Source organism: Hipposideros armiger, unplaced genomic scaffold (assembly GCF_001890085.2).
Source record: "Hipposideros armiger isolate ML-2016 unplaced genomic scaffold, ASM189008v1 scaffold_561, whole genome shotgun sequence".
Lineage (NCBI taxonomy): Eukaryota > Metazoa > Chordata > Mammalia > Chiroptera > Hipposideridae > Hipposideros > Hipposideros armiger.
The window spans coordinates 767,914-788,947 of NW_017731911.1; the positions used below are offsets into that span (position 1 = coordinate 767,914).

General features: G+C 45.2%; 2 protein-coding genes across 3 annotated transcripts; one reads left to right on the top strand and one right to left on the bottom strand.

Moving 5' to 3' along the window:
* The first annotated feature begins 429 nt into the window (after nt 1–429).
* Nucleotides 430–7,597, top strand: MAT2A (methionine adenosyltransferase 2A). The gene is made up of 9 exons (XM_019623783.1): nt 430–678; nt 2,863–2,940; nt 3,038–3,160; nt 3,857–3,969; nt 4,056–4,199; nt 4,388–4,606; nt 4,832–5,014; nt 5,172–5,305; nt 5,977–7,597. The coding sequence occupies exons 1-9, from the start codon at nt 588–590 to the stop codon at nt 6,077–6,079; spliced, it is 1,188 nt and encodes a 395-aa protein (XP_019479328.1). The 5' UTR covers nt 430–587; the 3' UTR covers nt 6,080–7,597.
* Nucleotides 7,598–8,151: 554 nt separating this feature from the next.
* GGCX (gamma-glutamyl carboxylase) lies at nt 8,152–20,827 on the bottom strand. Of its 2 annotated transcripts, XM_019623780.1 has the most exons (15): nt 20,725–20,827; nt 20,143–20,313; nt 18,857–19,015; nt 18,357–18,522; nt 16,443–16,521; nt 15,880–15,986; nt 14,840–15,003; nt 14,228–14,493; nt 13,949–14,080; nt 13,418–13,569; nt 12,811–12,980; nt 12,468–12,598; nt 12,040–12,187; nt 11,650–11,845; nt 8,152–10,666 (listed from the first exon to the last, which is right to left on the bottom strand). In XM_019623780.1, exons 1-15 carry the CDS (start codon nt 20,765–20,767, stop codon nt 10,477–10,479), a joined length of 2,274 nt encoding a protein of 757 aa, XP_019479325.1. In that variant the 5' UTR covers nt 20,768–20,827; the 3' UTR covers nt 8,152–10,476. The 2 variants fall into 2 exon arrangements, with proteins under 2 accessions (XP_019479325.1, XP_019479326.1); XM_019623781.1 differs by lacking the exons at nt 20,143–20,313; nt 20,725–20,827 and having other exon boundaries at nt 18,939–19,015.
* Between the last annotated feature and the right edge of the window lie 207 nt (nt 20,828–21,034).

Genomic DNA, 21,034 nt, shown 5'->3' on the forward strand with positions numbered 1-21,034 from the left:
GGGGGTGGGGGCCGGAAAGATCCACGCTAACAGCCAGAGGACAAAACCTTCACGATTCCCGCTGTCACCGCTGGGGGACGCGACCTCGCGGCCAGATAGCCCGGCCAACGGTCGGAAGGGAGGTGCCATGTCACAGCACAGGGGAACAGCTTCATAAAGCCCTGTCGCTTTTCCTCCCACATCAAACGTGGAGGGGTACAATGACCCCGTAGACTCCGGTTTCCACTTACCCCTTCTTATAAATGCTTATGATAGCTAAATATTCGCCGGAGGGAAGCTTTACCTCCGCTCCCTCCCCACGCCTCGCACAGTGGTTTAGCCTGAGCTTCTCTCGGCGCACCGCACCCCTTTCCCCCCGCGCGAGTGACGCAAAGGCGCGCGGCGCCGGGGGGCGGAGCCTGAGCCGGGCGCGCGCGGGCGCTGCATATAAATAGTGGGCCAAGCCGCCTGCCGCCTCGTTCACTCAGCGCCGACCGCCCGAGCAGAGTGGAACGTTGTCTTCTGCGTGTGCATTTCGCAGTCTTCGCCTCACCGTTCCTCTCTCTTCAACGCCACTTTCACTCACCGCTACTGTCACCACCACCACCATGAACGGGCAGCTCAACGGTTTCCACGAGGCGTTCATCGAGGAGGGCACGTTCCTCTTCACTTCGGAGTCTGTAGGAGAGGGCCACCCAGGTGAGATGACAGGCCCTGGCGCTAAGCGAGGGGCGGGGCGGGGCGTGGAGCTGGGCTTCGCCTGGCCGAGTCCGGCTGGCGGCGGTGCCCACTCTGGTGGGAAGAGCAGCGACTGCGCGCCTTCCTCGTGGCGCCGCGGGCGCAGAGCGCGTGGCCGCCTCTCCCCTCCCCCTTCCTTTCCCCTCCTCCCCTCCCCTCCCATCCGGCCGCGCGCCCCGACTTGCGGAAGATTCCAGAAAACGAGAAAGGCGGGGGCCGCGGCAGCTGGTGCTCTACCCGGGGAGGACACTATTTCCTGCTCTAGGTCCTGCGGTCCGAAAAACCTCGAGTGGGTGACCCGCCCCGAACGCTCGCGTCCGATCCTCGGGAGCGCGCGCCCCGCATTGCAGCCGCAACCACGTGTCTGCAGCATGTGGCATCTGGCCCCAGGAGCCATCCCGTTGCCCGAGAGCTCCGGTGTGCCGAGTAGGGGGCCCCTTGCCTTGGGACGCCTTTTCCATGAATTCCTTGGCTTAGGTCATTCCTACTCACTGAAGAATACGGACATGCCCCTAGGCAGTATATGGCCTCGCCTTCGAGGTGACAGCCTCCAACTAAATATAGCGCGTGTTGAAGACATACCTTATTTGGGCCGTGGGTGAAAAAGATGGGAAGCATGAATTAAGCATAAGCTGCCATTGCGTTTTAAAGTCTTTGGTGCATATCGTTAGAGGTAGGGTTTTACTTCACGTCTCCTTCTCTGGGCTTTGTCCACTGATCCGCCATTATGGGGATCAGTTTACACGAGAACGAATGAAGCTATTTCAAAGAACTTTCAATCTCAGCCTGAAAACATCACTTGGTAAAGAAGATTATTTTAATGGACTGCTTCTGACTTTTCTTAGGTTGACCACATTGACATAGTTACCTAGTCTGATGGCTTAAGGATCCATTTCTCATTTCTCTCTAGTAAACCTGTGCTTTTGATGAAATTCCACAAGCAACCTAGTAGTATAGGACAGGACAAACCCCAAGACCTGATGAATTGAAGGTCAGGTGTTTTGGTGTGGTGTGGGGTTTTCTAGTGTTTTTGTTTTTCTAGTTTTGAGAACTTAACATGTGTATTCGACCTACCTTTTATTAACTTAATCATTTAAGTTACTGGCATTTACAACAGTTTGTAGATTGTCTTGAGCCTTTGGCTTGACTGCAGTATACATTTTACTTTAATTGTTTTGCATAGTTATAGAAAATTCAGGAATGTGATATTAAGGTTATTTCTGTTCCCCTCCCAGTTTTTAATTGGTAGTATTACAGTGGGGAGAAAAATCAACAAAGATTCAAAATACTTTTGGGCATTTCGCAGTCTGTTCATCTCTTGTTTCTGGACTACTCGTAATAAAATCAAATGATAGGCCATTTTATTCCTTTTGTTCAGTGTCCTTGCTTTCGTTGTTTAACTCTTTAATTGACATGATTTCTTTGCCCTAGTTGGTGTTCCTCAGGATCAGGGAGAAATTAACAAGACAAACAACAGTTTACCTTTCTGGTTGGTTAGACTTAAAATGCAGACTTCAAATCTTGTGGATAAGCTGTTAAGGACTGTTGTTTAAAAAGTAATAAATACTCCAAAGCTAAATGTTTCCTACCTTTGCTTTTGGATTTGAAGATAAACCACTTTATCTCTACTTTGACTTGATTAATCTCAATAACATAGCTATTCTGTTTAACAATAGAAATTACTTTGGGAATTTAATTTTTCAAAATGTCTGGAATACTTTAGAGAAGGAACTGAAGTCCATGTCAGGTGTAAAGTGCATATGCCATAATGAGTTTAAATGTATTAAAAATGCTGGGTGTTCTGTCTTATCTCAGTTGGTGAGCTTGTGGTGCAGCTATATATTAAGACCATGGTGTCAAGTTTTCAAGTAACATGTAACACTACATCTAGCATTTATTCTTTGGGCAAATGGTTTCTGGTAAAGTAGCAGTTAGGTATGGCAGTTAAGATCTCCATACTGGGAATGCCACTGAATTGTATGCTTGAAAATGTTTAAATTGGTAAATTTTATGTTATGTAGGTTTTATTACAACTTCAAAAAGGAAGTTCCACTAAAGTTCTTTACAGCTGTGGTTATAAGGAAGGGGGCGTGACATACTTATATTAACAGTAAAGAAATTGAGCCAGGAATTGTTTTTTTCCAGATAAGATTTGTGACCAGATCAGTGATGCTGTCCTTGATGCTCACCTTCAGCAGGACCCTGATGCCAAAGTGGCTTGTGGTAAGTTCAGAACACTGCTTATCTACTGATAAAAAGGTAGCATCATGAAAATTACTTTATAAAAGTGACATTTGAGTGTGAACCTCTTTTTTACTAGAAACTGTTGCTAAAACTGGAATGATCCTTCTTGCTGGGGAAATTACATCCAGAGCTGCTATTGACTACCAGAAAGTGGTTCGTGAAACGATTAAACACATTGGATATGATGATTCTTCTAAAGGTGTGTTTTAATGAGTTGGCTTTTCTAAGCTCCTCATTTTTCCAGATATTTTGTTCAGCCCTCTCTACCTCTACTTTCTAGGATGTTCCTGCTAATCATTAACTCCAATTGTATAGTTTTACTATCCTTCTGTTTCAACACTACTCTCCATTCTCCAAAAGTATTAAGTTTAGGAATGTTTGACTTCTTTAGCAGTATAGGTGACCTTTGAACAACATGGGGGTTAGGGGTGCTCACCTGACAACTGACACCCTCCCCTGCACAACTGATAATCCATGTATAACTTTTGACTCCACCAAAACTCAGTCATCCCTTGGTTCCAGGACCCCTCATACCAAAATCTGAGGATGCTCAAATTCTTTATATAAAATGGAGTAGAATAATGCATACAGTTAGCCATTCCTCCACATCCACAGATTGAAAATTCTGCTTCCAGTCTGCAGTTAGTTGAATCTGCACATGTGAAACCTGGGGATACAGAGGGCCAAGTGTATATGGGGGAAGTCCACGTATAAGTGGACCCACACAGTTCAAACCCATTGTTCCTGCAAAATGTCTTAGTGAGGATACAATCTATCATCTCTAGCCAAGTGGCAAATTTGTTGTGCCTGGATCCACTGTATTTAGAATTCCAGATAATTGTTAAGAAAGTATTGCTGTGGCCTTTTTAAAAAACAAGACATTGTTTTGTTACAGGGTTTGACTATAAGACTTGTAATGTGCTAGTAGCCTTGGAGCAGCAGTCACCAGATATTGCTCAAGGTGTTCATCTTGACCGGAATGAGGAAGACATTGGTGCAGGAGATCAGGTATTGTGGGAGACGCTATTTTCATCTCTTCTAACGTTAAATTCTGAGGCTTGGATTGATCACATTGGCGACTTTTCCTTTTTTAGGGTTTGATGTTTGGTTATGCCACTGATGAAACTGAGGAATGTATGCCTTTAACCATTGTCTTAGCACACAAGCTCAATGCTAAACTGGCTGAACTACGCCGTAATGGCACTTTGCCTTGGTTACGCCCAGATTCTAAAACTCAAGTAAGTGATGATCATGAAGCTAGATTACGTATGTTATATTGGCCTAGAATATTAGTAAAGTTCTTTGATTAAAGCTAACTAATTAAAAAAAGAATAGCATTTGTCTTTTGTATTGGAACTTAGGGTAGAGGACTGAGAAAAAAACCATTGTTTAGACTGATGTTCTGATGACCTATGTTGCCTTCAAGGTGACTGTGCAGTATATGCAGGATCGAGGTGCTGTGCTTCCCATCAGAGTCCACACAATCGTTATATCTGTTCAGCATGATGAAGAAGTTTGTCTTGATGAGATGAGGGATGCTCTAAAGGAGAAAGTCATCAAAGCAGTTGTGCCTGCAAAATATCTTGATGAGGATACAATCTATCATCTACAGCCAAGTGGCAGATTTGTTATTGGTGGGCCTCAGGTAAGGCCTTAAAATGCCGATTCAGTTTACTTTTTAGGATCTTTTGTAATGGTTACTTGCAAAAATTTGGCTTCTACCACCTCTTTTCTAGGTTTTTTGAGGCCTGCATGTGAATCTTCTGAGGATATTTGCCGAGTGATACAGAAATAGCATTTTAAAAACTTCACCTAGAACCACTTACTGGAAAGGATAAGGCATAAAGTGACTTAAATCCTGTAATTTCAGGGTGATGCTGGTTTAACTGGCCGAAAAATCATTGTGGATACTTACGGCGGTTGGGGAGCTCATGGAGGAGGTGCCTTTTCAGGAAAGGATTATACCAAGGTGGACCGTTCCGCTGCTTATGCTGCTCGTTGGGTAGCAAAATCCCTTGTTAAAGGAGGTCTATGCAGAAGGGTTCTTGTTCAGGTATATACTCTTTTATGTAACTGGACTGATTAAAAGGCATGTTAGCAGCAGGAGGGGGGACATTTAGTTACCTACTTGATTTATGTATACCAGTGTATTGTACAAGTGTGTGGGTCTTTTGATGACTGACTCTTAAAAGACATTTTAATCCTTTTAGGTCTCTTACGCTATTGGAGTTTCTCATCCATTGTCTATCTCCATTTTCCATTATGGCACCTCTCAGAAGAGTGAGAGAGAGCTATTAGAGATTGTGAAGAAGAATTTTGACCTCCGCCCTGGGGTCATTGTCAGGTAAAGATGGTAAAGCCTATTGCTAGTGAAAAATATTGAGGGTGTGGGGTGTGTGTATATATTTGAGATATATTCAAATCTGAGAAGGTGAAAGTGAAGGAATACTCCTCAAGTGGGGAAACATTTTAATTCCTAGAATGTGTTGGTGTTACCTTTTAAATTGCCTTCAGTAAAGGCTTAAATTAAGAAAAATCCAAAAGTATAGTGCTCAATGGCTTAGACTTAATCACCCTAGAAAGTCTTCCACAGTTGATAACTGGCCTTTGTGCTCATCTTACCTGAGAATGTTTATTTAAAAGAAATTAGTACAGATAAGTGGAATGTTCAAGGCTGTTAAAAAGAAAATAATCATGGTAGGGTGTGGGCATGGACGTTGGTAAGTATTCCATGATCTCAAATGAGCTTTTCATACTTGAAATTTCTCAGAATAATGACAAGTTTTCATATTTGTTGAGCCAGGGACGGAAAAACAAGAACTATAGTTACTAATAAGGACTGTGCAAGGAGTTTGGACACCAGGGAAGTAACACATTTTTGCCACAAACTTTTTTCCTAGCATACCCCAGAGAACTGAACTCATTTGCCAGAAGTCTTGAAAATGAGTCTTGCTGATTGTTTTGCTTTATTTTAATTGAATGCTACATATTAAGTTACGGACTTGTATATTCCAGGGATCTGGATCTGAAGAAGCCAATTTATCAGAGGACTGCAGCCTATGGCCACTTTGGTAGGGACAGCTTCCCATGGGAAGTGCCCAAAAAGCTTAAATATTGAAAGTGTTAGCCTTTTTCCCCCAGACTTGTTGGCGTAGGCTACAGAGAAGCCTTCAAGCTCTGAGGGAAAGGGCCCTTCTTCCTAAATTTTCCTGTCCTCTTTCAGCTCCTGATCAGTTGCAGTCACTCTAGTCAATGACATGAATTTTAGCTTGTGTGGGGGACTGTAAGTTCGGCTTGCTATTCTGTCCCTAGGTGTTTTGTTCACCATTATAATGAATTTAGTGAGCATAGGTGATCCATGTAACTGCCTAGAAACAAACCAACAACACTGTAGTAAATAACGCTTTGAAATTGAACCTTTGTTCCCTATCACTCAAACCCCTAAAATTCTAATTGCATTGACTTTCCCACCAGATGCTAAAAATGTCCTTGTAATGTGCACGTAAAGTACTTGTAGTTCCATTATAGCCTCTGTCTGGCAACGCCACAGCCCTGTCAGCATGAATTTGTAATGTCCTGAGCTCTATTCTGAATGTGAAGCTTTCCCTTATCTTCCCTATAACTTCATCCATTTCTAATCATGTAGCTCTCTTTGTCAGGGAGTGTTCCCTATTCAATCATTTCTTGCATGTAACGCAAGTTCCAGCTGGAGCTCTAGCCTGACATTTAAAAAAAGAAAAGGCAGTTACCATTAAACCATCTCCCTGGTGCTTATGCTCTTAATTGCCAGCTCTTAAACAGCACCAAATCAAATCTCTCCACTTACTCAGCTGTCTTTTGGAGGACGTACGTAATAAGGTTTTTATTTAGTAAACCAATCCTATGCATGGTTTCAGCACTAGCCAAACCACCAACTCCTAGCTCTAGAAAAACAGGCACTTGGCACCTTTGTGATGTCATACGGAAAGGTAACAGGGCAGTACCTGAGGGTCTGTAGGTTGCACACTTTGGTACCAGATAACTTTTTTTTTCTTTATAAGAAAGACTAAGTACTCCACACTGCACAATAACTCCTCCCAGGGTTTTAACTTTGTTTTATTTTCAAAACCAGGTCCAATGAGCTTTCTGAACAGCTGGTGTAGCTACAGAGAAACCAGCTTCCTTCAGACTGCAGTGCTTTTGGCGGGGAGGAGGAAATCCCTTCATACTTGAACATTTTCTAATTGCTTATTTATTGTATTCTGGGGTGTGGCGTAAGTACAGAGAAGCCATCACCTCAGATGGCAGCTTTTAAAAGATTTTTCTTTTTTTTCCTCAACACCATGATTCCTTTAATATGTTTCCAGCATTCCCAGGTAGGCCAAGGTGTCCTACAGAAAAACCTTGGGTTAGACCTACAGGGGGTCTGGCTGGTGTTAACAAGGGAGGGCAGAGCTGGTGCAGCTGGCCATGGAGAAAGCTGACTTGGCTGGTGTGGTACAGAGAAGCCAGCTTGTTTACATGCTTATTCCATGACTGCTTGCCCTAAGCAGAAAGTGCCTTTCAGGATCTATTTTTGGAGGTTTATTACGTATGTCTGGTTCTCAATTCCAACAGTTTAATGAAGATCTAAATAAAACGCTAGGTTCTACCCTAACTGTGTCCATTATTCTTTAAAAGTGTTTTGTTAGGAACATGATCTGAGAATATATTCCTTAACCCTGAATGATTGTAATTCTACCCATGGTTCAGAGAAATCACTTCAACCCTGACTACAGGCATTTAATAGGTTTGTAAATCTTATCCGTAGCACTAAGAAAGTTCAAGATTTGATTTCGGTTTGTCAAGCATTGCCTTTTTTGGCCATTGCAATCACTAAAATTGCATGTTTTCTATTGCAGCAGCCTCTTGTACTGCTGATAATATTTTAAACTCTTAAGATTAAGGTCATAAAAGCCACTGATAGAGTACAGGATTCCCCCACTATAGGAAACCTTTCGTAAAGGTTGTCCGAGCAAATTACATTAGCTCTCAGCCTCAGTTTCTCCAACTGTAGCAGCTTCCTTCATAAACACAAAGGCCTCATTGGATTCCTTTCGGTAGCAAAAAATAAACAACATAGGTCTTTGTAAAGAAGTGTAAAGTTACATGTTAAGCACACATTCGTTTGAAAGTGTTTTTAAACTGAGGGGCCAGCTTCCAATCAAGATATAATAAATGAACTAAAATGAAATTTATTTAAAGTGACAGGATACAAGTTTCCAAAGGTAGTTTGAAGCAAGTTCATCAGCCACACATAGCTTGAACCATCCTTTCTTGAGCATAAGCCCTAAGGTATAGACAAGCCAGTTGGTACAAGATGCCAGCATGGGTGAAAGCAAGTGGTGGTCAACTTTTTACTTAGACCTGCTATAAATGTGAGACCCAAGGAATTCCTGCTTACACGAGTTTGCCAGGAGGCTTAAAAATTTAGAGACCTGTTAGGGAAGGTGAAGTTAAATCCAACTCTGGAGTATCAATGGAGCTCTGCTAACTTGCTCAAAAAACTTGAACTTCAATTTTCCTAACACTGAAAAGCTCACAGAACGTTTCAAAAAACTTTTAGACATCAGTGCATTGTTGCCTAAAGACAAGTATGACCACATTGGCCAAATAAGGGGATTGAGGATGAATGGGTGTCAAGGCTGGTGGGTTCATACCAGAGAACTGGCCTTAAGTTTAGGTTTAATATCTGCTAGGAAGATCCCTGCCCCCAAGTTTGTAGACTAAGGAGAGGTGCTTGTCCTGTCCAGCTTGGGAAAAGAATTTTAAAGACAGGAAGGAGCAAAGGCATGAAACAGCAGGGGGTGAGTGGTTATAAATAGTTGAGAACCAAAGTATGAAGTGTTAGTAAGAGATTACCGTACTTGCCTTTCTGTAAAGTTTGAAAGGGTGACATCAGGGACAAAAGATCCAAATGCTGGGAATAAAAAGGAATACTAAAGCCTGACTGAAAATACTGATTACCCATTTCCAAAACAGCTGCAGTTGCACAGGCCTGATTTCCTGTAATCTGGATATCCCAAGTTGACTCCATTGAACAGCTTTTAGCAGTATTAAGACCACCCTTTCTCCATCCCACTCCTAATATTTTCATTGGGAAAATGAGTTAACAGAGGTGGTACATCAACAGTTTTGGAAAAGCAGCAACCCTGCCTATATTAAAAGTACTTTCATGAGGGTCCCCTCCCAAAGTGAAGAAGGGGTACTTTTCTTACCAAAGGGAGGGTGGTGGTCAGGAAACAGAAGATAGCTGAACTTACTAGCAAAGGACATAGTGCTGAGGTATGTCACACAGATGAGCAAAGGGACTGAAAATCAGTGTTTTCCCTCACACCGTTTTAAATTTCTCAAGATACCCTGTAGCACAGCCATTGCCAACCCATACAATGCCTGTATGAATTAGGGACTTAATGCCAGGCCCCACTCGGCTTCAGTGGGGTGTCCTTATTCAGGCCCAACCTGCACAACATGGTAGCCCTGCTCTAGACTCTAACTAGATTACAATATAAAGGCTGAAACAACAGGTAGTAGAGATGAGATTAACAGGTTTAAGAAATGAGGTTGAATTTATGGAACTTGAAATTATAAAATGTGAGGAAAAGAGTTAAGGCTGATGACAGCTCCGTCAAATAGTTGCCATTCACTAATAAAGGAGATGCAGGTCTTGAGTTGGGGCTGAAGGTAAGTTCTGTTCAGAACAGTTTGAAAACTGGCATAACCATGTGGAGCTAGATAGTGGTCTAGGGCACAGGAAAGAAATCTAAGCCGCAGCATCACTGGAAACCATGAAACAAACATAACTAGTCATAACTGCTAGTGAAAATTAATGGCTGTATAGAGAATAGAAAAAAGAAGGAACCAGAATTGTGAAAATATGTGTGCATTCAGAAACCTGGTGACCATCCTAATCATAATTAAGTAGACACGTTTTAAGCTACATTATTTCAGAAGTATTGTCAGTGATTCTGAAAATTACAAGAGGCAGGGTGCAGAACCTTAAGTCAGACTTGAGTTCAAGCCATCAATCCATTCCTTACTAGGTTTGTCCGAGCAAATTACATTACCTCTCAGCTTCAGTTTCTCCAACTGTAAAATAGGACTATCACCATTAAGGGCTAAATGTAGTATAGGAGGTACTTCACATAGTGCCTAGCATATAGCAAGCACTTGAGAACAGTGAGCTACTGTTTTTGTCATGGTATATTAAATCTCTCCCCAAGGAGCCAGTCAATTAAATCTTACTCCTCCCCCTTTATCCTAGAAGGCATTTTCAATTGCTTTTAACCCCCTCTTAGCCCCTCAACCTTGGACCGATAAATCGTATCCTTATTTTACTTCCTTGGTTCCTCTAAGCTACCATCTCTGAATTTACAAGAGCTATGGACAAGAAAGAAAAATGTAAAAAAATCTAGTATTTTAAAAAATTTTCCACTGCATAGGTAATGGGTCCCATGAATGGCTACTCCCACATCTGTACCCAACGTCTGGCCCCTCTCAGAACTCTGAGTGGACAGGGACGGAATTTGGTTCAGGATTAGGATTTGAAGAATCTGTGTTTGAAGGACTCGACTCTCCAACGGGCTCAAAGGGTCGCAAGTTTGCATAAGTCACCTCTTGGGCCAGCTGCTCCAGGGAAGGGCGGCCTAATGCCAGATTTCGAAGTGAGATACAAGTCATCAGGAAGCTGAAAAAGAAGAAAAAGGCCACCCAGTCCAAACTGCTGTTTCAACACAGGAATTTCTACTGAAGTCCTTAAGGGAGACCTGGTTCTACCTCCTCTCACCCAGGCATAAATGAGAATCTCCTCCCAGTGACCCTCACATGCCAACTGGAAAGCCAACCCACTCCTTATACAGGTCTGACAATTAAGTTCAAGAGCTTGTTGCAACAATGTTGCTAACTTTTTGATATCAGAGGGATTATTCATTATGAATTTATATTAACTGGACAAATAGTTAACCAAGTTTACTACTTGTAAGTGCAGAAAAGGCTGTGTGAAAACATTAGACGACCTGAACTTTTCGCCAACAATTCATGGCTCTTTCATCACGATAATGCACCAGTTCACATGGCACTGTCTGTAAGGGAGTTTTTAGCCAGTAAACAACTGTATTGGAACACCACTGGAACTCCCTACTTACCTGATCTGGCCCCCAATGACTTTCTTTACGTGAAGACAAAGGAAATATTGAAAGAAAGGCATTGTGATGACATTCAGGACATCAAGGGTAATACGACAACAGCTCTGATGGCCATTCCAGAAAAAGAGTTCCAAAACTGCTTTGAAGGGTGGACTACGCACTGGTGTCAGTGCATAGCTTCCCAAGGGGAGTACTGCAAAGGCGACCATAGTGATATTCAGCAATGAGGTATGCAGCACTTTTTCTAGGATGAGTTCGCGAACTTAATTATCTGATCTCATAGTCTGGTAGAGGATTCCAGGGTGAGGTGGGAATAACCCACAGAGAGGGTGGCGATAAGCTGAGGCAGAAGAAGACAGCAGGCCATCAGACACAGGTCATTTACTCTTCCATAAGTAGGAGAGGAGAATTAAGAAGGAAAAAGATACTTAGCCCTAGATTGTCCTTCCCTGGGAGAGAGTCCCTACTGTTAATCCTCACCAGAGAAAAGTTACTGTTGACAAGTACTGTTGGGAGTAAAACTTACCTGCGGCGAAAGATGTAGAGCTTTCGCAGCAAGAAGCGGAAGAATCGCTCGTGGAAAGGGGTATTTCGCCGGCGTTCAATCTCCTGGAGCCTTTGCTGGCGTTTAAGAAAGGTCTGAACCAGAGGTGTTGGCTCAGGGCCCCCTTGTACTTCCCCTTCCAGCAGAGGTTGCAGCTCTGGTGGTAGAGGTCCTGTTTCTGCCGGAAAAAGAGCAAAAAAGAGGAATCACTGAAAGAGATCATTCTTAGAACTCCCCTTTCACCAGCTAGAGACCTGAAGTTCATTCTTTAATGGCTAGATCTTCATTCATAACCCTGACTTCCTGTTACTGGGGATTATCTCCACCCAAATCTTTTTTTTTTTTTCCCCACCCAAATCTTTACACACTCACCACTCCCATTCTCCACCTTCTCCTTTAATTCTTGCAGATATGCCAGGTCTTGCTCCAGTGCAACCTCTGTAGTGTTGACATAGACGTACATGTAGCAGGAAGGGCTGGGTGATACTGTGTACACCTTATGATACTCACCAGCAGGCAACTGACAAGGGAGGAGAAGTGGATACATTTCACTCTTGAAACTTTCCCTAGCCAGCCTGTGGGCTCCCTACGCTGCCCACCCCCCAGGCATCTTTCTTCTTGGGTTTTGGAGTCCAAAGCAACTGACCTCTAGAATCCTACGATGAGGCTATTCACAGCCCCAGAGGCCCTTGCTTTTTGAGCCCCCACTGTATTACTGCTAAGGTCAAGCATTTAGAGTCTATAATAAATTAACTCCACTCATCTAAACTTTTCTGCCACTATTAATTCCAGCAAAATACCTGCATTTTCTCTCCCTCCTGAAGAGTCTGGTTCTTCTGTTCTTCCACCAGCTCCACAGTCACCTCCCCCTGCAGCAGCTGAATGCTAGTGTTGCCCAGGTCTTCACTCACAAAATTCTCCAAGTGCAGACCTGACAGGGCAACAAAATTCCCCAACCCATGCCATGGGGAACTCACTCCCCGCCCAGAACAGACACGTCACACCTTCACCACTACACCCCTCAGATTTTAAAAACATTCCTCCCACCAGAAGCGTCCCTTTCTCCTTCCCCCACATGCCATGTCCCTGGCCAAGGAAGCCAGGAGGAAAGACAGCAAAGCCTGCCCTTGCTTTGTTCTGTACCAGGGAAGTCTGCGATGAAGACCACCTCAGTGTGGTTGTCCAGGCTGCTCTTGATTTCCTGTAACTTGGCCCTCCAAGGAGACAGGTCCATCAGCAGCGGCTGCAGCCAAGGTGTACGCCGGAAAGGGGACCAGGCTGCCTGCACAATGTCCACACGAGGATCAAAAAGCCTTAGAAAAGAAAACCATGTGTTACGGAGGGCACTGCCACCTACCCACCATTGTCCAGTTCTGATTCTTTTATCACCGTTCCCAGATAGAGGGAACAGGGTTTCCAGATAGAAGACATGGCCTATGGCAGCGTGTTATTACTAATCTGGGGCAGAAAGAGAGGGGAAAGAGGTGCTGGAGCCCTGGGAAGAATGAGGATTAGTGGCCACCGGAGAAGAAGAACTGTGTTAAGTTTCCAGAACAAGTACCTTTTCTCCTGTGTGATGGTGCCCCCTGCCGGAAGCAATTATTAATAGCTATGCCCACAACCAGATGAACAGGGTCATGCACCAGAGACCACAGCCTTTCAAGCAAGACAACACTGGGGAGCAGGGGCTATTTATTTTGGCAAAAGGAGCTGGACTTCACTTTCCCCCTTCTCTGCTCCCCTTGCCCACCTCTGCTGGAAGCGGTCATTGATGGAGACCCAAATATCAAAGTAGATCTGGGGCTCAGTGACATTGTACTTGGGAAGCAGGCGGCTCAGGCAAGTGGCATATTGCTTCAGCATGTCTGCGTGATCCTTCCATCGCCGGCTCTGTGTGAATACCTGTCCCAAACCCCCGTATTAGTCCCTCCTCATGATTAGCGACCTCCTGAGTGAGTCATGCAATACCAGTGGCACAAGGAGATCCCCGCCTGCTGTTCGTTTTGACCAGGAAAAAAAAAATGAACTTGTCTTTGGGGAAGAATTTTTCAATTGCTGGGCTAGTGGTGGTACTTACCGTTCTTAAATCTAATCTCGATTCAAGGAAGTGAATGACACTGACCTATTTCAACCCACATAAAAGAAGGTTCAACCTGGCTCCTGAGAAAGGGCAGAGTGACCCAAATTTATTTTATTTTATAACTGTCTTTAGGACCAAACCAGATCCCAAAGCTCAAAGGAGCGCTAAAGAACAGTAAACTGCCAGCATCAGACATCTCACCCCAGGGTTAAGGTAGCCCAGCTCGCCAGTATGGCCATCACGGTAGGTGATCTTCACATGCTGGTGAGAGCGCGAGTGCACCATCATGTCCCAGGAATAGCCGTACAGCCCGTTTGTCCAATTGTTATAGCCCTGAGAAGGCAGGGCAGAGGAAATCAGCTCAGTGGCTCTCACGCTAATCCCATCCTCTACTGAGAATGGGAAACAAAGCCAGCCCCATGCTTTCCCTTCGGCTGTCACCTCTGCCACTTTCCAAGCTAACCCCCAGCCTATACATACCTGGGTGAGGAAATGGGAATAGGGCAGGAAGAGCTGCTCCAGGAGGTAGAGCAGGGTGAAGGCAGCACCTAGCTGATGGCGCAGCCCTGGCTTCTGGCCACCTTTGGCCCGGCTCCTCTTATACAAGCAGGAAGCACTGGGCTGAGGGGCAGCCCTGAGGGGCAGCAGTTCTTGCAGCATTTTGGGGCAGTGAGATACCAGCTTCCGAGGCCACTCAGGGGAGCAGAAGAGAGGGCTGCTGGCCAGCATGACATAGGGGAACATACCTAGAAAAATGGAGAACATAAGCATTTCACGGGTTAGACTAGGGTGAAAGTGGGAAATCCCTTTAACCCCCTTCCCTTAGGAAGCTTCTCCCAGGTATTCCATTTATGATGAAAGAAGTTCTTAACTAAAGGATACTTACTTCCTAGAGATTCCTTACTGCACAACGTACTAGCTAAGCCCAGAAGCCCCAATCTTCCTGCCGGTTTATTTCCATTTCAGTGACTGCATCTGGCTCAATTTAACTACTGTTCCCATCACCACCTCCCACACCCAAACGATGCTTCTGGCTAGTCACTCCATGCAAACCTGTGATTTCCTATTTACTACCAGACTATAGGTACTGACCAATGCTGAAAAGCTGGGAATTCATGCAGTGGAAGTAGGACACAAAAAGGAGGCCAATAGGTCTTGATGCATCGAAGAAGAGCAGGTAACCGGCTGAGAGGTCAAGCAGCAGGCCGCACCAGTGCACCACTAGGAGACTAGTCATCTCCTCAGACAACACGAGTCTGCGGACACCGGAAGCAAAGGTCAGGCCCAGACCACTGGAGAATGCAGCTTTCATGGCACGTTCACAGCAAATGTGCCTCTGCTGCCCTGTCCTCATCAAAGGATCTGCCCCAGCAGGCGGGTGGAAGAACTCTGCACAGAAACACCCTGTGGTAGAGGTTTCCTACCCCTTTACATTTCCACACACTTGAGGTGTCCAATTGTTTTCAGCATACCCTATGTAAAAATCAAGGGCAAATCTGATTGAGAATTGCATGTGCTGTGGCGGGCAGGTTCTTCATGGAGGAAGTAAATGAGAAGAAACTTTAAAAGGTGACTGTTTGACTAACATCATAATGAAGTCAAACTATAGGAACTGGGAAATAACAGAGAAGTGGAAAAAAAAACAAAGTAATACAAGAGGAAAGAAGAAATGGGTGGAAGAGAGAAACCAGAGAGGTACGCCTCTGCTTTGTAGAGTTGGTAACACTGGCTTGGTCAGAGCTGGGACACTGACTGTCCACCTTCTCAGTACACTGGCTGAGGAATCTGGCGAGAGGCTGGGGTGGCAACCCAAGGACACAGGCACCACCCATGGCAACCGCTGGAGGCACTGACTCATTCACCAAGTCACCTAGTTCTGGCTTTCCTCTCTGTTTTACTTCCTTTCCCTTCGTGCCCACCCATACCATAAGTCTCCCAGGGGCAGCTAAGCCTAGATCTTTTGATATCATCTATTCTGCCTTCTGCTGAATAGGGAGATGAGTGGACAGAGGAAAGCATGTAGCAAATTCAGGTAAAGAAGGAACAGCAGCCATTACTGCAGACCTGACAGAGGTGAGTCACCCACTCTGTGCCCACACCTCAGTGAGGCCTCTGCCCTGACTACCACTCACTTAAAGGGACTGAAGAGCCAGTGCCGGGAAAGGTTGTCCATGGAATAGCCTTCTACCCAGTCTGCATCCAGCTTTTTCACACCCGCAATGAAGTACACAATGAAGATCTGCAAACACAGATTGCAAAACAAATGTTCAAACAAAAAGAACCTTGTTTTCTACAGCCAAAAATAAAATGACTCACATCTCATTTCAGGGCCCAAGGAAGATTAGATCCATTCTTCGATTCACTCATCTTAGATATTCACTCATCCAACAAGTATCTATTGTTATCCTACCAATGTCAGGCACAGTATTAGATACCAAGGAACGTCATGAAGCATAGACGTTATTCTCTATCTCATGAGGATTCTAATCTGGCAGGGATGAAGCTCTCTTCTTCCCATGACAAGGTGAGAGAATCCAGAGATCGGGGGCTGGATACAATGGAAAAGCCAGCCTAGCCTTCCAGCAAAAGGGGAAAAAGAGAAGATCCAGAGAAGCCGAGTACAGTCTGGCAGTGGGATAGCCATGCTGACCAATGACTGTCAAAGAACACCTCCCTCTTTCCTCAAATCCCGTACCTGGCCACGCAGCACAGCATAGTTCCAAAGGGGCACATGGGCATTCCGTTTCTGGGCATTCAGCAGGCCGTCCACAGACCTACACCGAGGAAGGTAAGCACTGAGAACAGCTTCTTAGTCCAGTTACAGTCCCACCTTCCTTTTTAAATGTAATCATCTATCCACTCCAGGACATTTCCCATATTCTCTCTGGTCCTCTGGGCTATTCTGAGGCCATTTAGAAGTATATGAGCAAATTGTAACAGTGATTATTTTACTCGTAACAGGAATTTCACTAGTGATTTGTAACAACAAAAAGTTCGGTGTTTACCATTAGTTAGTTAGCAAATTAATTTGTCCTAATGGAACATATCAGGAAAGACTACAATGCTAGAATGACTGAATTTGAAAAAAGAATGAATCTGAGGGAGTGTTTGAAAAGCTTAACGTATATGTAAATCTATATAGTGCATTCAAAAATTTTTTTCACTATTCAAAACAAACAGGCATTTCATAGACCTGGAAGCCGGGATCTAGTGCCAGTAGGTATTTACTAACAGCATTGGGAAAGAACTAATACACCCAGGGCACTAAGACTAGATGTATTCTGCGGGGGAGGTGCAGAAGCAAAGCAGGTTTTTAAGAACACAATGAATGAGCCCAGAAGTTGGGAAAGGGGCAGATTACGCTGCCCAGAGCACTGAAGTCTGCAGTTGAGGAGACCTGGATTCTCACTTGTGCCTCTCATCTGCTATGTGGCCTTAGGCAAATCCTTTACTTCTCTAAGCCTTACTGTCATCATCTATAAAATGGGAACAGCACTATGGACCTCATGCGGTTATAATGAGGAAAAATTAAAAGTGTTTAGTATAGTGCCTGGCAGTGGAAAGCCCTAAGTAACAGGTATTTTATCAATTGTGTAAGTCATAAAAATAAAACTTTTCAGGGGTATTCTGTCAAAACTGCCTCTTAATCCTACATGATCAGAGCTAGCCATTCTGAGTGAGTTTAAGGTTTACAAAAGGGGTATGTGGATGTATGTATTAATGAATGAAACTTAATTAATGACTGATATATCAATAACAAATTCAATGCTTGAGATTTTTTTCCTATACCCATCTTACTGAGATCTCATACTTGCTTTTCACTTAATAATGGGACGAATCCTTAAAGATCATCTGCCCTGCCGCCCTGTCTCCAAATCCCTTCTCCACCTCCCCTGAAAGACTGTCACCTAAACCAGAGGTGGAGGAGGGTTACACCCTCCCAGGACAGCACTGCTGAGCAGCCCTGTTGGGCCTTTGCCTTCTGACATGACTCTGCCTCACAGCAACTTCTACTCTTGGCTCTAGCTCTGCCTCTCTGGGCTCACACAGAGAAAGTCTGATCCCTCTTCCACATGACCATCCTCGAAGTATCTGAAAACAGCTATATCTGGCTTTAATCTTCTCTTCTTCTCTCTAAGAGGATTACAGGAAGTAGATAGATCAAGGTAACTGGGGAGATATGGAAAGAGTAAAGGGGAGCGAATGGAGCCATTTTGTTTTTTGTTATCCCAAGTACTCCAATCTCACTGACCTTTCCCCCTCCCCAATCCATCCAAACCAAAGTGTGATCTTGTAACCACACTTTGCAAAACATGGTTGAAAATATGCTTCAGCGCAATGATGGTGCCAACTTGGGCCAGTGAAGCAGCATCCTCCACAACTAGACCGAAGAACAAAACGACAGCAACTTGTCTGTCCCCCTTCCCCCAATTCCCCAGCACTGTTCCCATCCCCCCAATTCACCAATAAAATTCTTTAAAAAAAAGAAAAAGAAAAAAAAAAAAGAAAATATGCTTCCTGGGGCAAATTCTAGGACCTCAATGGGCTCTACCTCTGGTAACCATGCTGCCCCAGCCGACCCCTCCCCTCTTTTCCCCTAGACTCATACCAGTAGTGGTTTGCATCCATGAATGTCAGCTGAAAGGCCAACAAACCATATAGATAGGAGTGGTTGTTCCATGACGTCTTGTCCAGAAGGAACACATACCAGTATGGCAGCAGAAATAACACACAGCTTATCCGGTAGCACAGGCCCAGCATCATGCCCAGTGCCCCTGGAATTGGTGGGGGGAGAGGATTAAGAAGTCAAAGGGTCACCACCACAGGCCCAGTTCCCCTGGGACAGGCTGTGGGTGGGATTAAGAAAAGTCATCAGACATTTTATAATTAGCTAAAACTAAATGAAAATTAAATGTTATTTTAATATTTTTAAACAGAGCTATGGAGTCACAGCTCAGATGACACACAGGTCAGAAGGGTGAAATTAGCAGTCACAGCAGAAGTGAACTAAGGAGCCCAAGACCTGGCTCATTCACCAGCATGCTTTGAATTTCTGTGTTTTAGGTAGACCAATCAATGTTCCCATCTCTCTCCCACAGTTTGCCTCACCCAGAAACATAATGGTATAGACAAGATACATCCAGTCAAGTGGCAGTGGCTGCAGGGCATCCAGCAAGGGAAAGCGGCACACCTCCAGCCCATCCAGGTATCTTCGGTCTAGGGAGCTAAGCCCCCGCTCCTGGGGAATGTCCAGCACCATCAACAATCCTGAGAAGGCAATTGGAAAAGGGGCCATTAGGTCTTGGCAAAGGAAGCAGTGAAATACATTCGAATACAGCCGAGTGCATCCAGCTCCAGGGTCAGACTTCTTTCCTAACCCTGGCTCTGCCATTGATTCATTCATTCAGCAATAATTACTGAGTGCCTACGCTGTGCTATAGGCATTATGCCAGTTATGTGATCAGCCACTGTACCTCACTGAGCCAATTTCCTGTTTGTAAAAGGGGGCTCATAATATTGTATTTCACAAGGTTACAGAGAGGACTAAGTGAGAGAAGCGTACAAAATGCTATAAAAGCTGTTCAGGTTTTGATAGTTATATTTACAGAGGTCTGTCCTATTGGGCTACAGAAAGAGCTCTAGGGTGGTGCTTCTCAACCTTTTCCACTTCCTGGCACACCTAGAAAACAGTAGTATTTGACCTTACACTGGGATAAACAAAAGGGGCCACTCAGATCAAAAGGAAGCCAGCTCCAGTTAAGGCAGGGTTTCACAACCTCAGGACTATTCACATTTGGAGCTGGTTAATTATTTGCTGGAAGAGGCTATCCTGTGCATCACAGGTCATTTAGCAGCATCTCTGGTCCCTATGTAGATGCCAGTAGCCACCTATTCCCCTTCTCCCCCAGTTATGACAAATAAAAATATCTACAGACATTGTCAAGTGTCTCCCCTGGGAAGTAAAAACGCCTCCAGTTGCGGACCACTGGGCTAAGGGGAGTAATATCTCAGCACTTCTGTAACCCATTTCAAGCACACATGCTGTGGCCTATGAGTTAGGAAGCTCTGGATTAGGGAGTCACAGCCAGTGTCATACCTGCCATTTCTCTGAAGTCTAGCCCTTAGCATAGTTACTGCGCAACTTCATGACACAAGCAAAATGGGTCCCTGTTCCTCTGCCTCTATATTTCCTATAGCCTTAGATCAAAGCATTTCTGGTCTCCAACCCCTAATCAGAGGAGACAATGCTGGATTTGATCCTAAACTCCAGAATATCCGTATCTTCAGCTTTGAGAAAAAGAGGGGTAACTCCACTAAGTAACTAAGAAATGGACAGGAGATGGTTGTCATTCTCCCAACCAACCACACTGGCCCCTCCCAGAAAGTGGATTTACCAAAGAGAAAACGGAAGACAGCCAGGCTTGCAGGATCCGTTGGTCGATTCAGCAGAGTCACCAGCTTTCCCCAGCTGGACACATCCGTCCACTCAAAACCCAAGAGTTTCCCCATGTGGCTGGCTTTACTGGGCCCTGAGGTATGTCCAGCCTTGCCTTTCTGTACTTTATCTGCAACCAATAAATGGAGAAAGTGTGTGTGCGTTGAGTGTGAGGGTGGAGGTGCTTTAACATAGGCTCCTCCTGAAATCACAGAAATCACAGCCCCAACAGCCCCAGAGCTTTTGCCTACCTGCGTTCTCCCACTGAACTCTGACTACCAGAAACATTCCTGCAGAGGAGCCCCTCCTCCAGAACTAGTCAGTGCCCCACAACCTCTCAAACTACAGCCCCTAATCGCTAGTCGAATGCCATCATCACCCCAAAGCCGCAGACTGGAACCCCTCTCTCTGCAAGTCCCTTCACAACGGAGAACCCCTTCCCCAGGTCCCAGAAAGCAGTCCTCCCGCCCCCGCCCCACAGAGACCAGCGCCCCTCCCTCTCCTTCTCTCTCGCCGCCGCTGGGCTGGGCTCTGAGCCTACCAGTGCCCGGCGGAGCGCGCGCGGACCGGACGGACGCCGCCATGGCTCTGCAGAGGCAAGTCAGCCACCGCGGCGGCGTCTGAGGGACGTGCGTCGTCAGGAGCCGCTCCTAAGCTCCGCCTCCCCGACGCATCCGCCTGGAGCGGCCGGCCGGAAAGCGCCGGGACTGTCGTGAAGGGCCTTAGCCGGCGGCGCCAGGCGCTCTGCTTCGAGGCAGAGGGTGGAACAAGGAGCTTGGGAGCGGTGGGGACGCGAAGGGGCGTTATTATCAGGCCTCGCCTCACCTGGTGGGAGGAGAGGCGCGAGGCTA

Excerpts from the sequence above, each read along its gene's own strand:
- MAT2A (XM_019623783.1), top strand. The coding sequence starts at position 588 with ATGAACGGGCAGCTCAACGGTTTCCACGAGGCGTTCATCGAGGAGGGC. Across the intron at positions 3,970-4,055 it reads ACATTGGTGCAGGAGATCAG|GGTTTGATGTTTGGTTATGC; the intron begins GTATTGTGGGAG and ends TTCCTTTTTTAG. Across the intron at positions 4,200-4,387 it reads GCCCAGATTCTAAAACTCAA|GTGACTGTGCAGTATATGCA; the intron begins GTAAGTGATGAT and ends GTTGCCTTCAAG.
- GGCX (XM_019623780.1), bottom strand. The coding sequence starts at position 20,767 with ATGGCGGCGTCCGTCCGGTCCGCGCGCGCTCCGCCGGGCACTG. Across the intron at positions 14,494-14,839 it reads TTCCCAGCTTTTCAGCATTG|GTATGTTCCCCTATGTCATG; the intron begins GTCAGTACCTAT and ends CCATTTTTCTAG. Across the intron at positions 12,188-12,467 it reads AGGAGGGAGAGAAAATGCAG|TTGCCTGCTGGTGAGTATCA; the intron begins GTATTTTGCTGG and ends CTCCCTTGTCAG.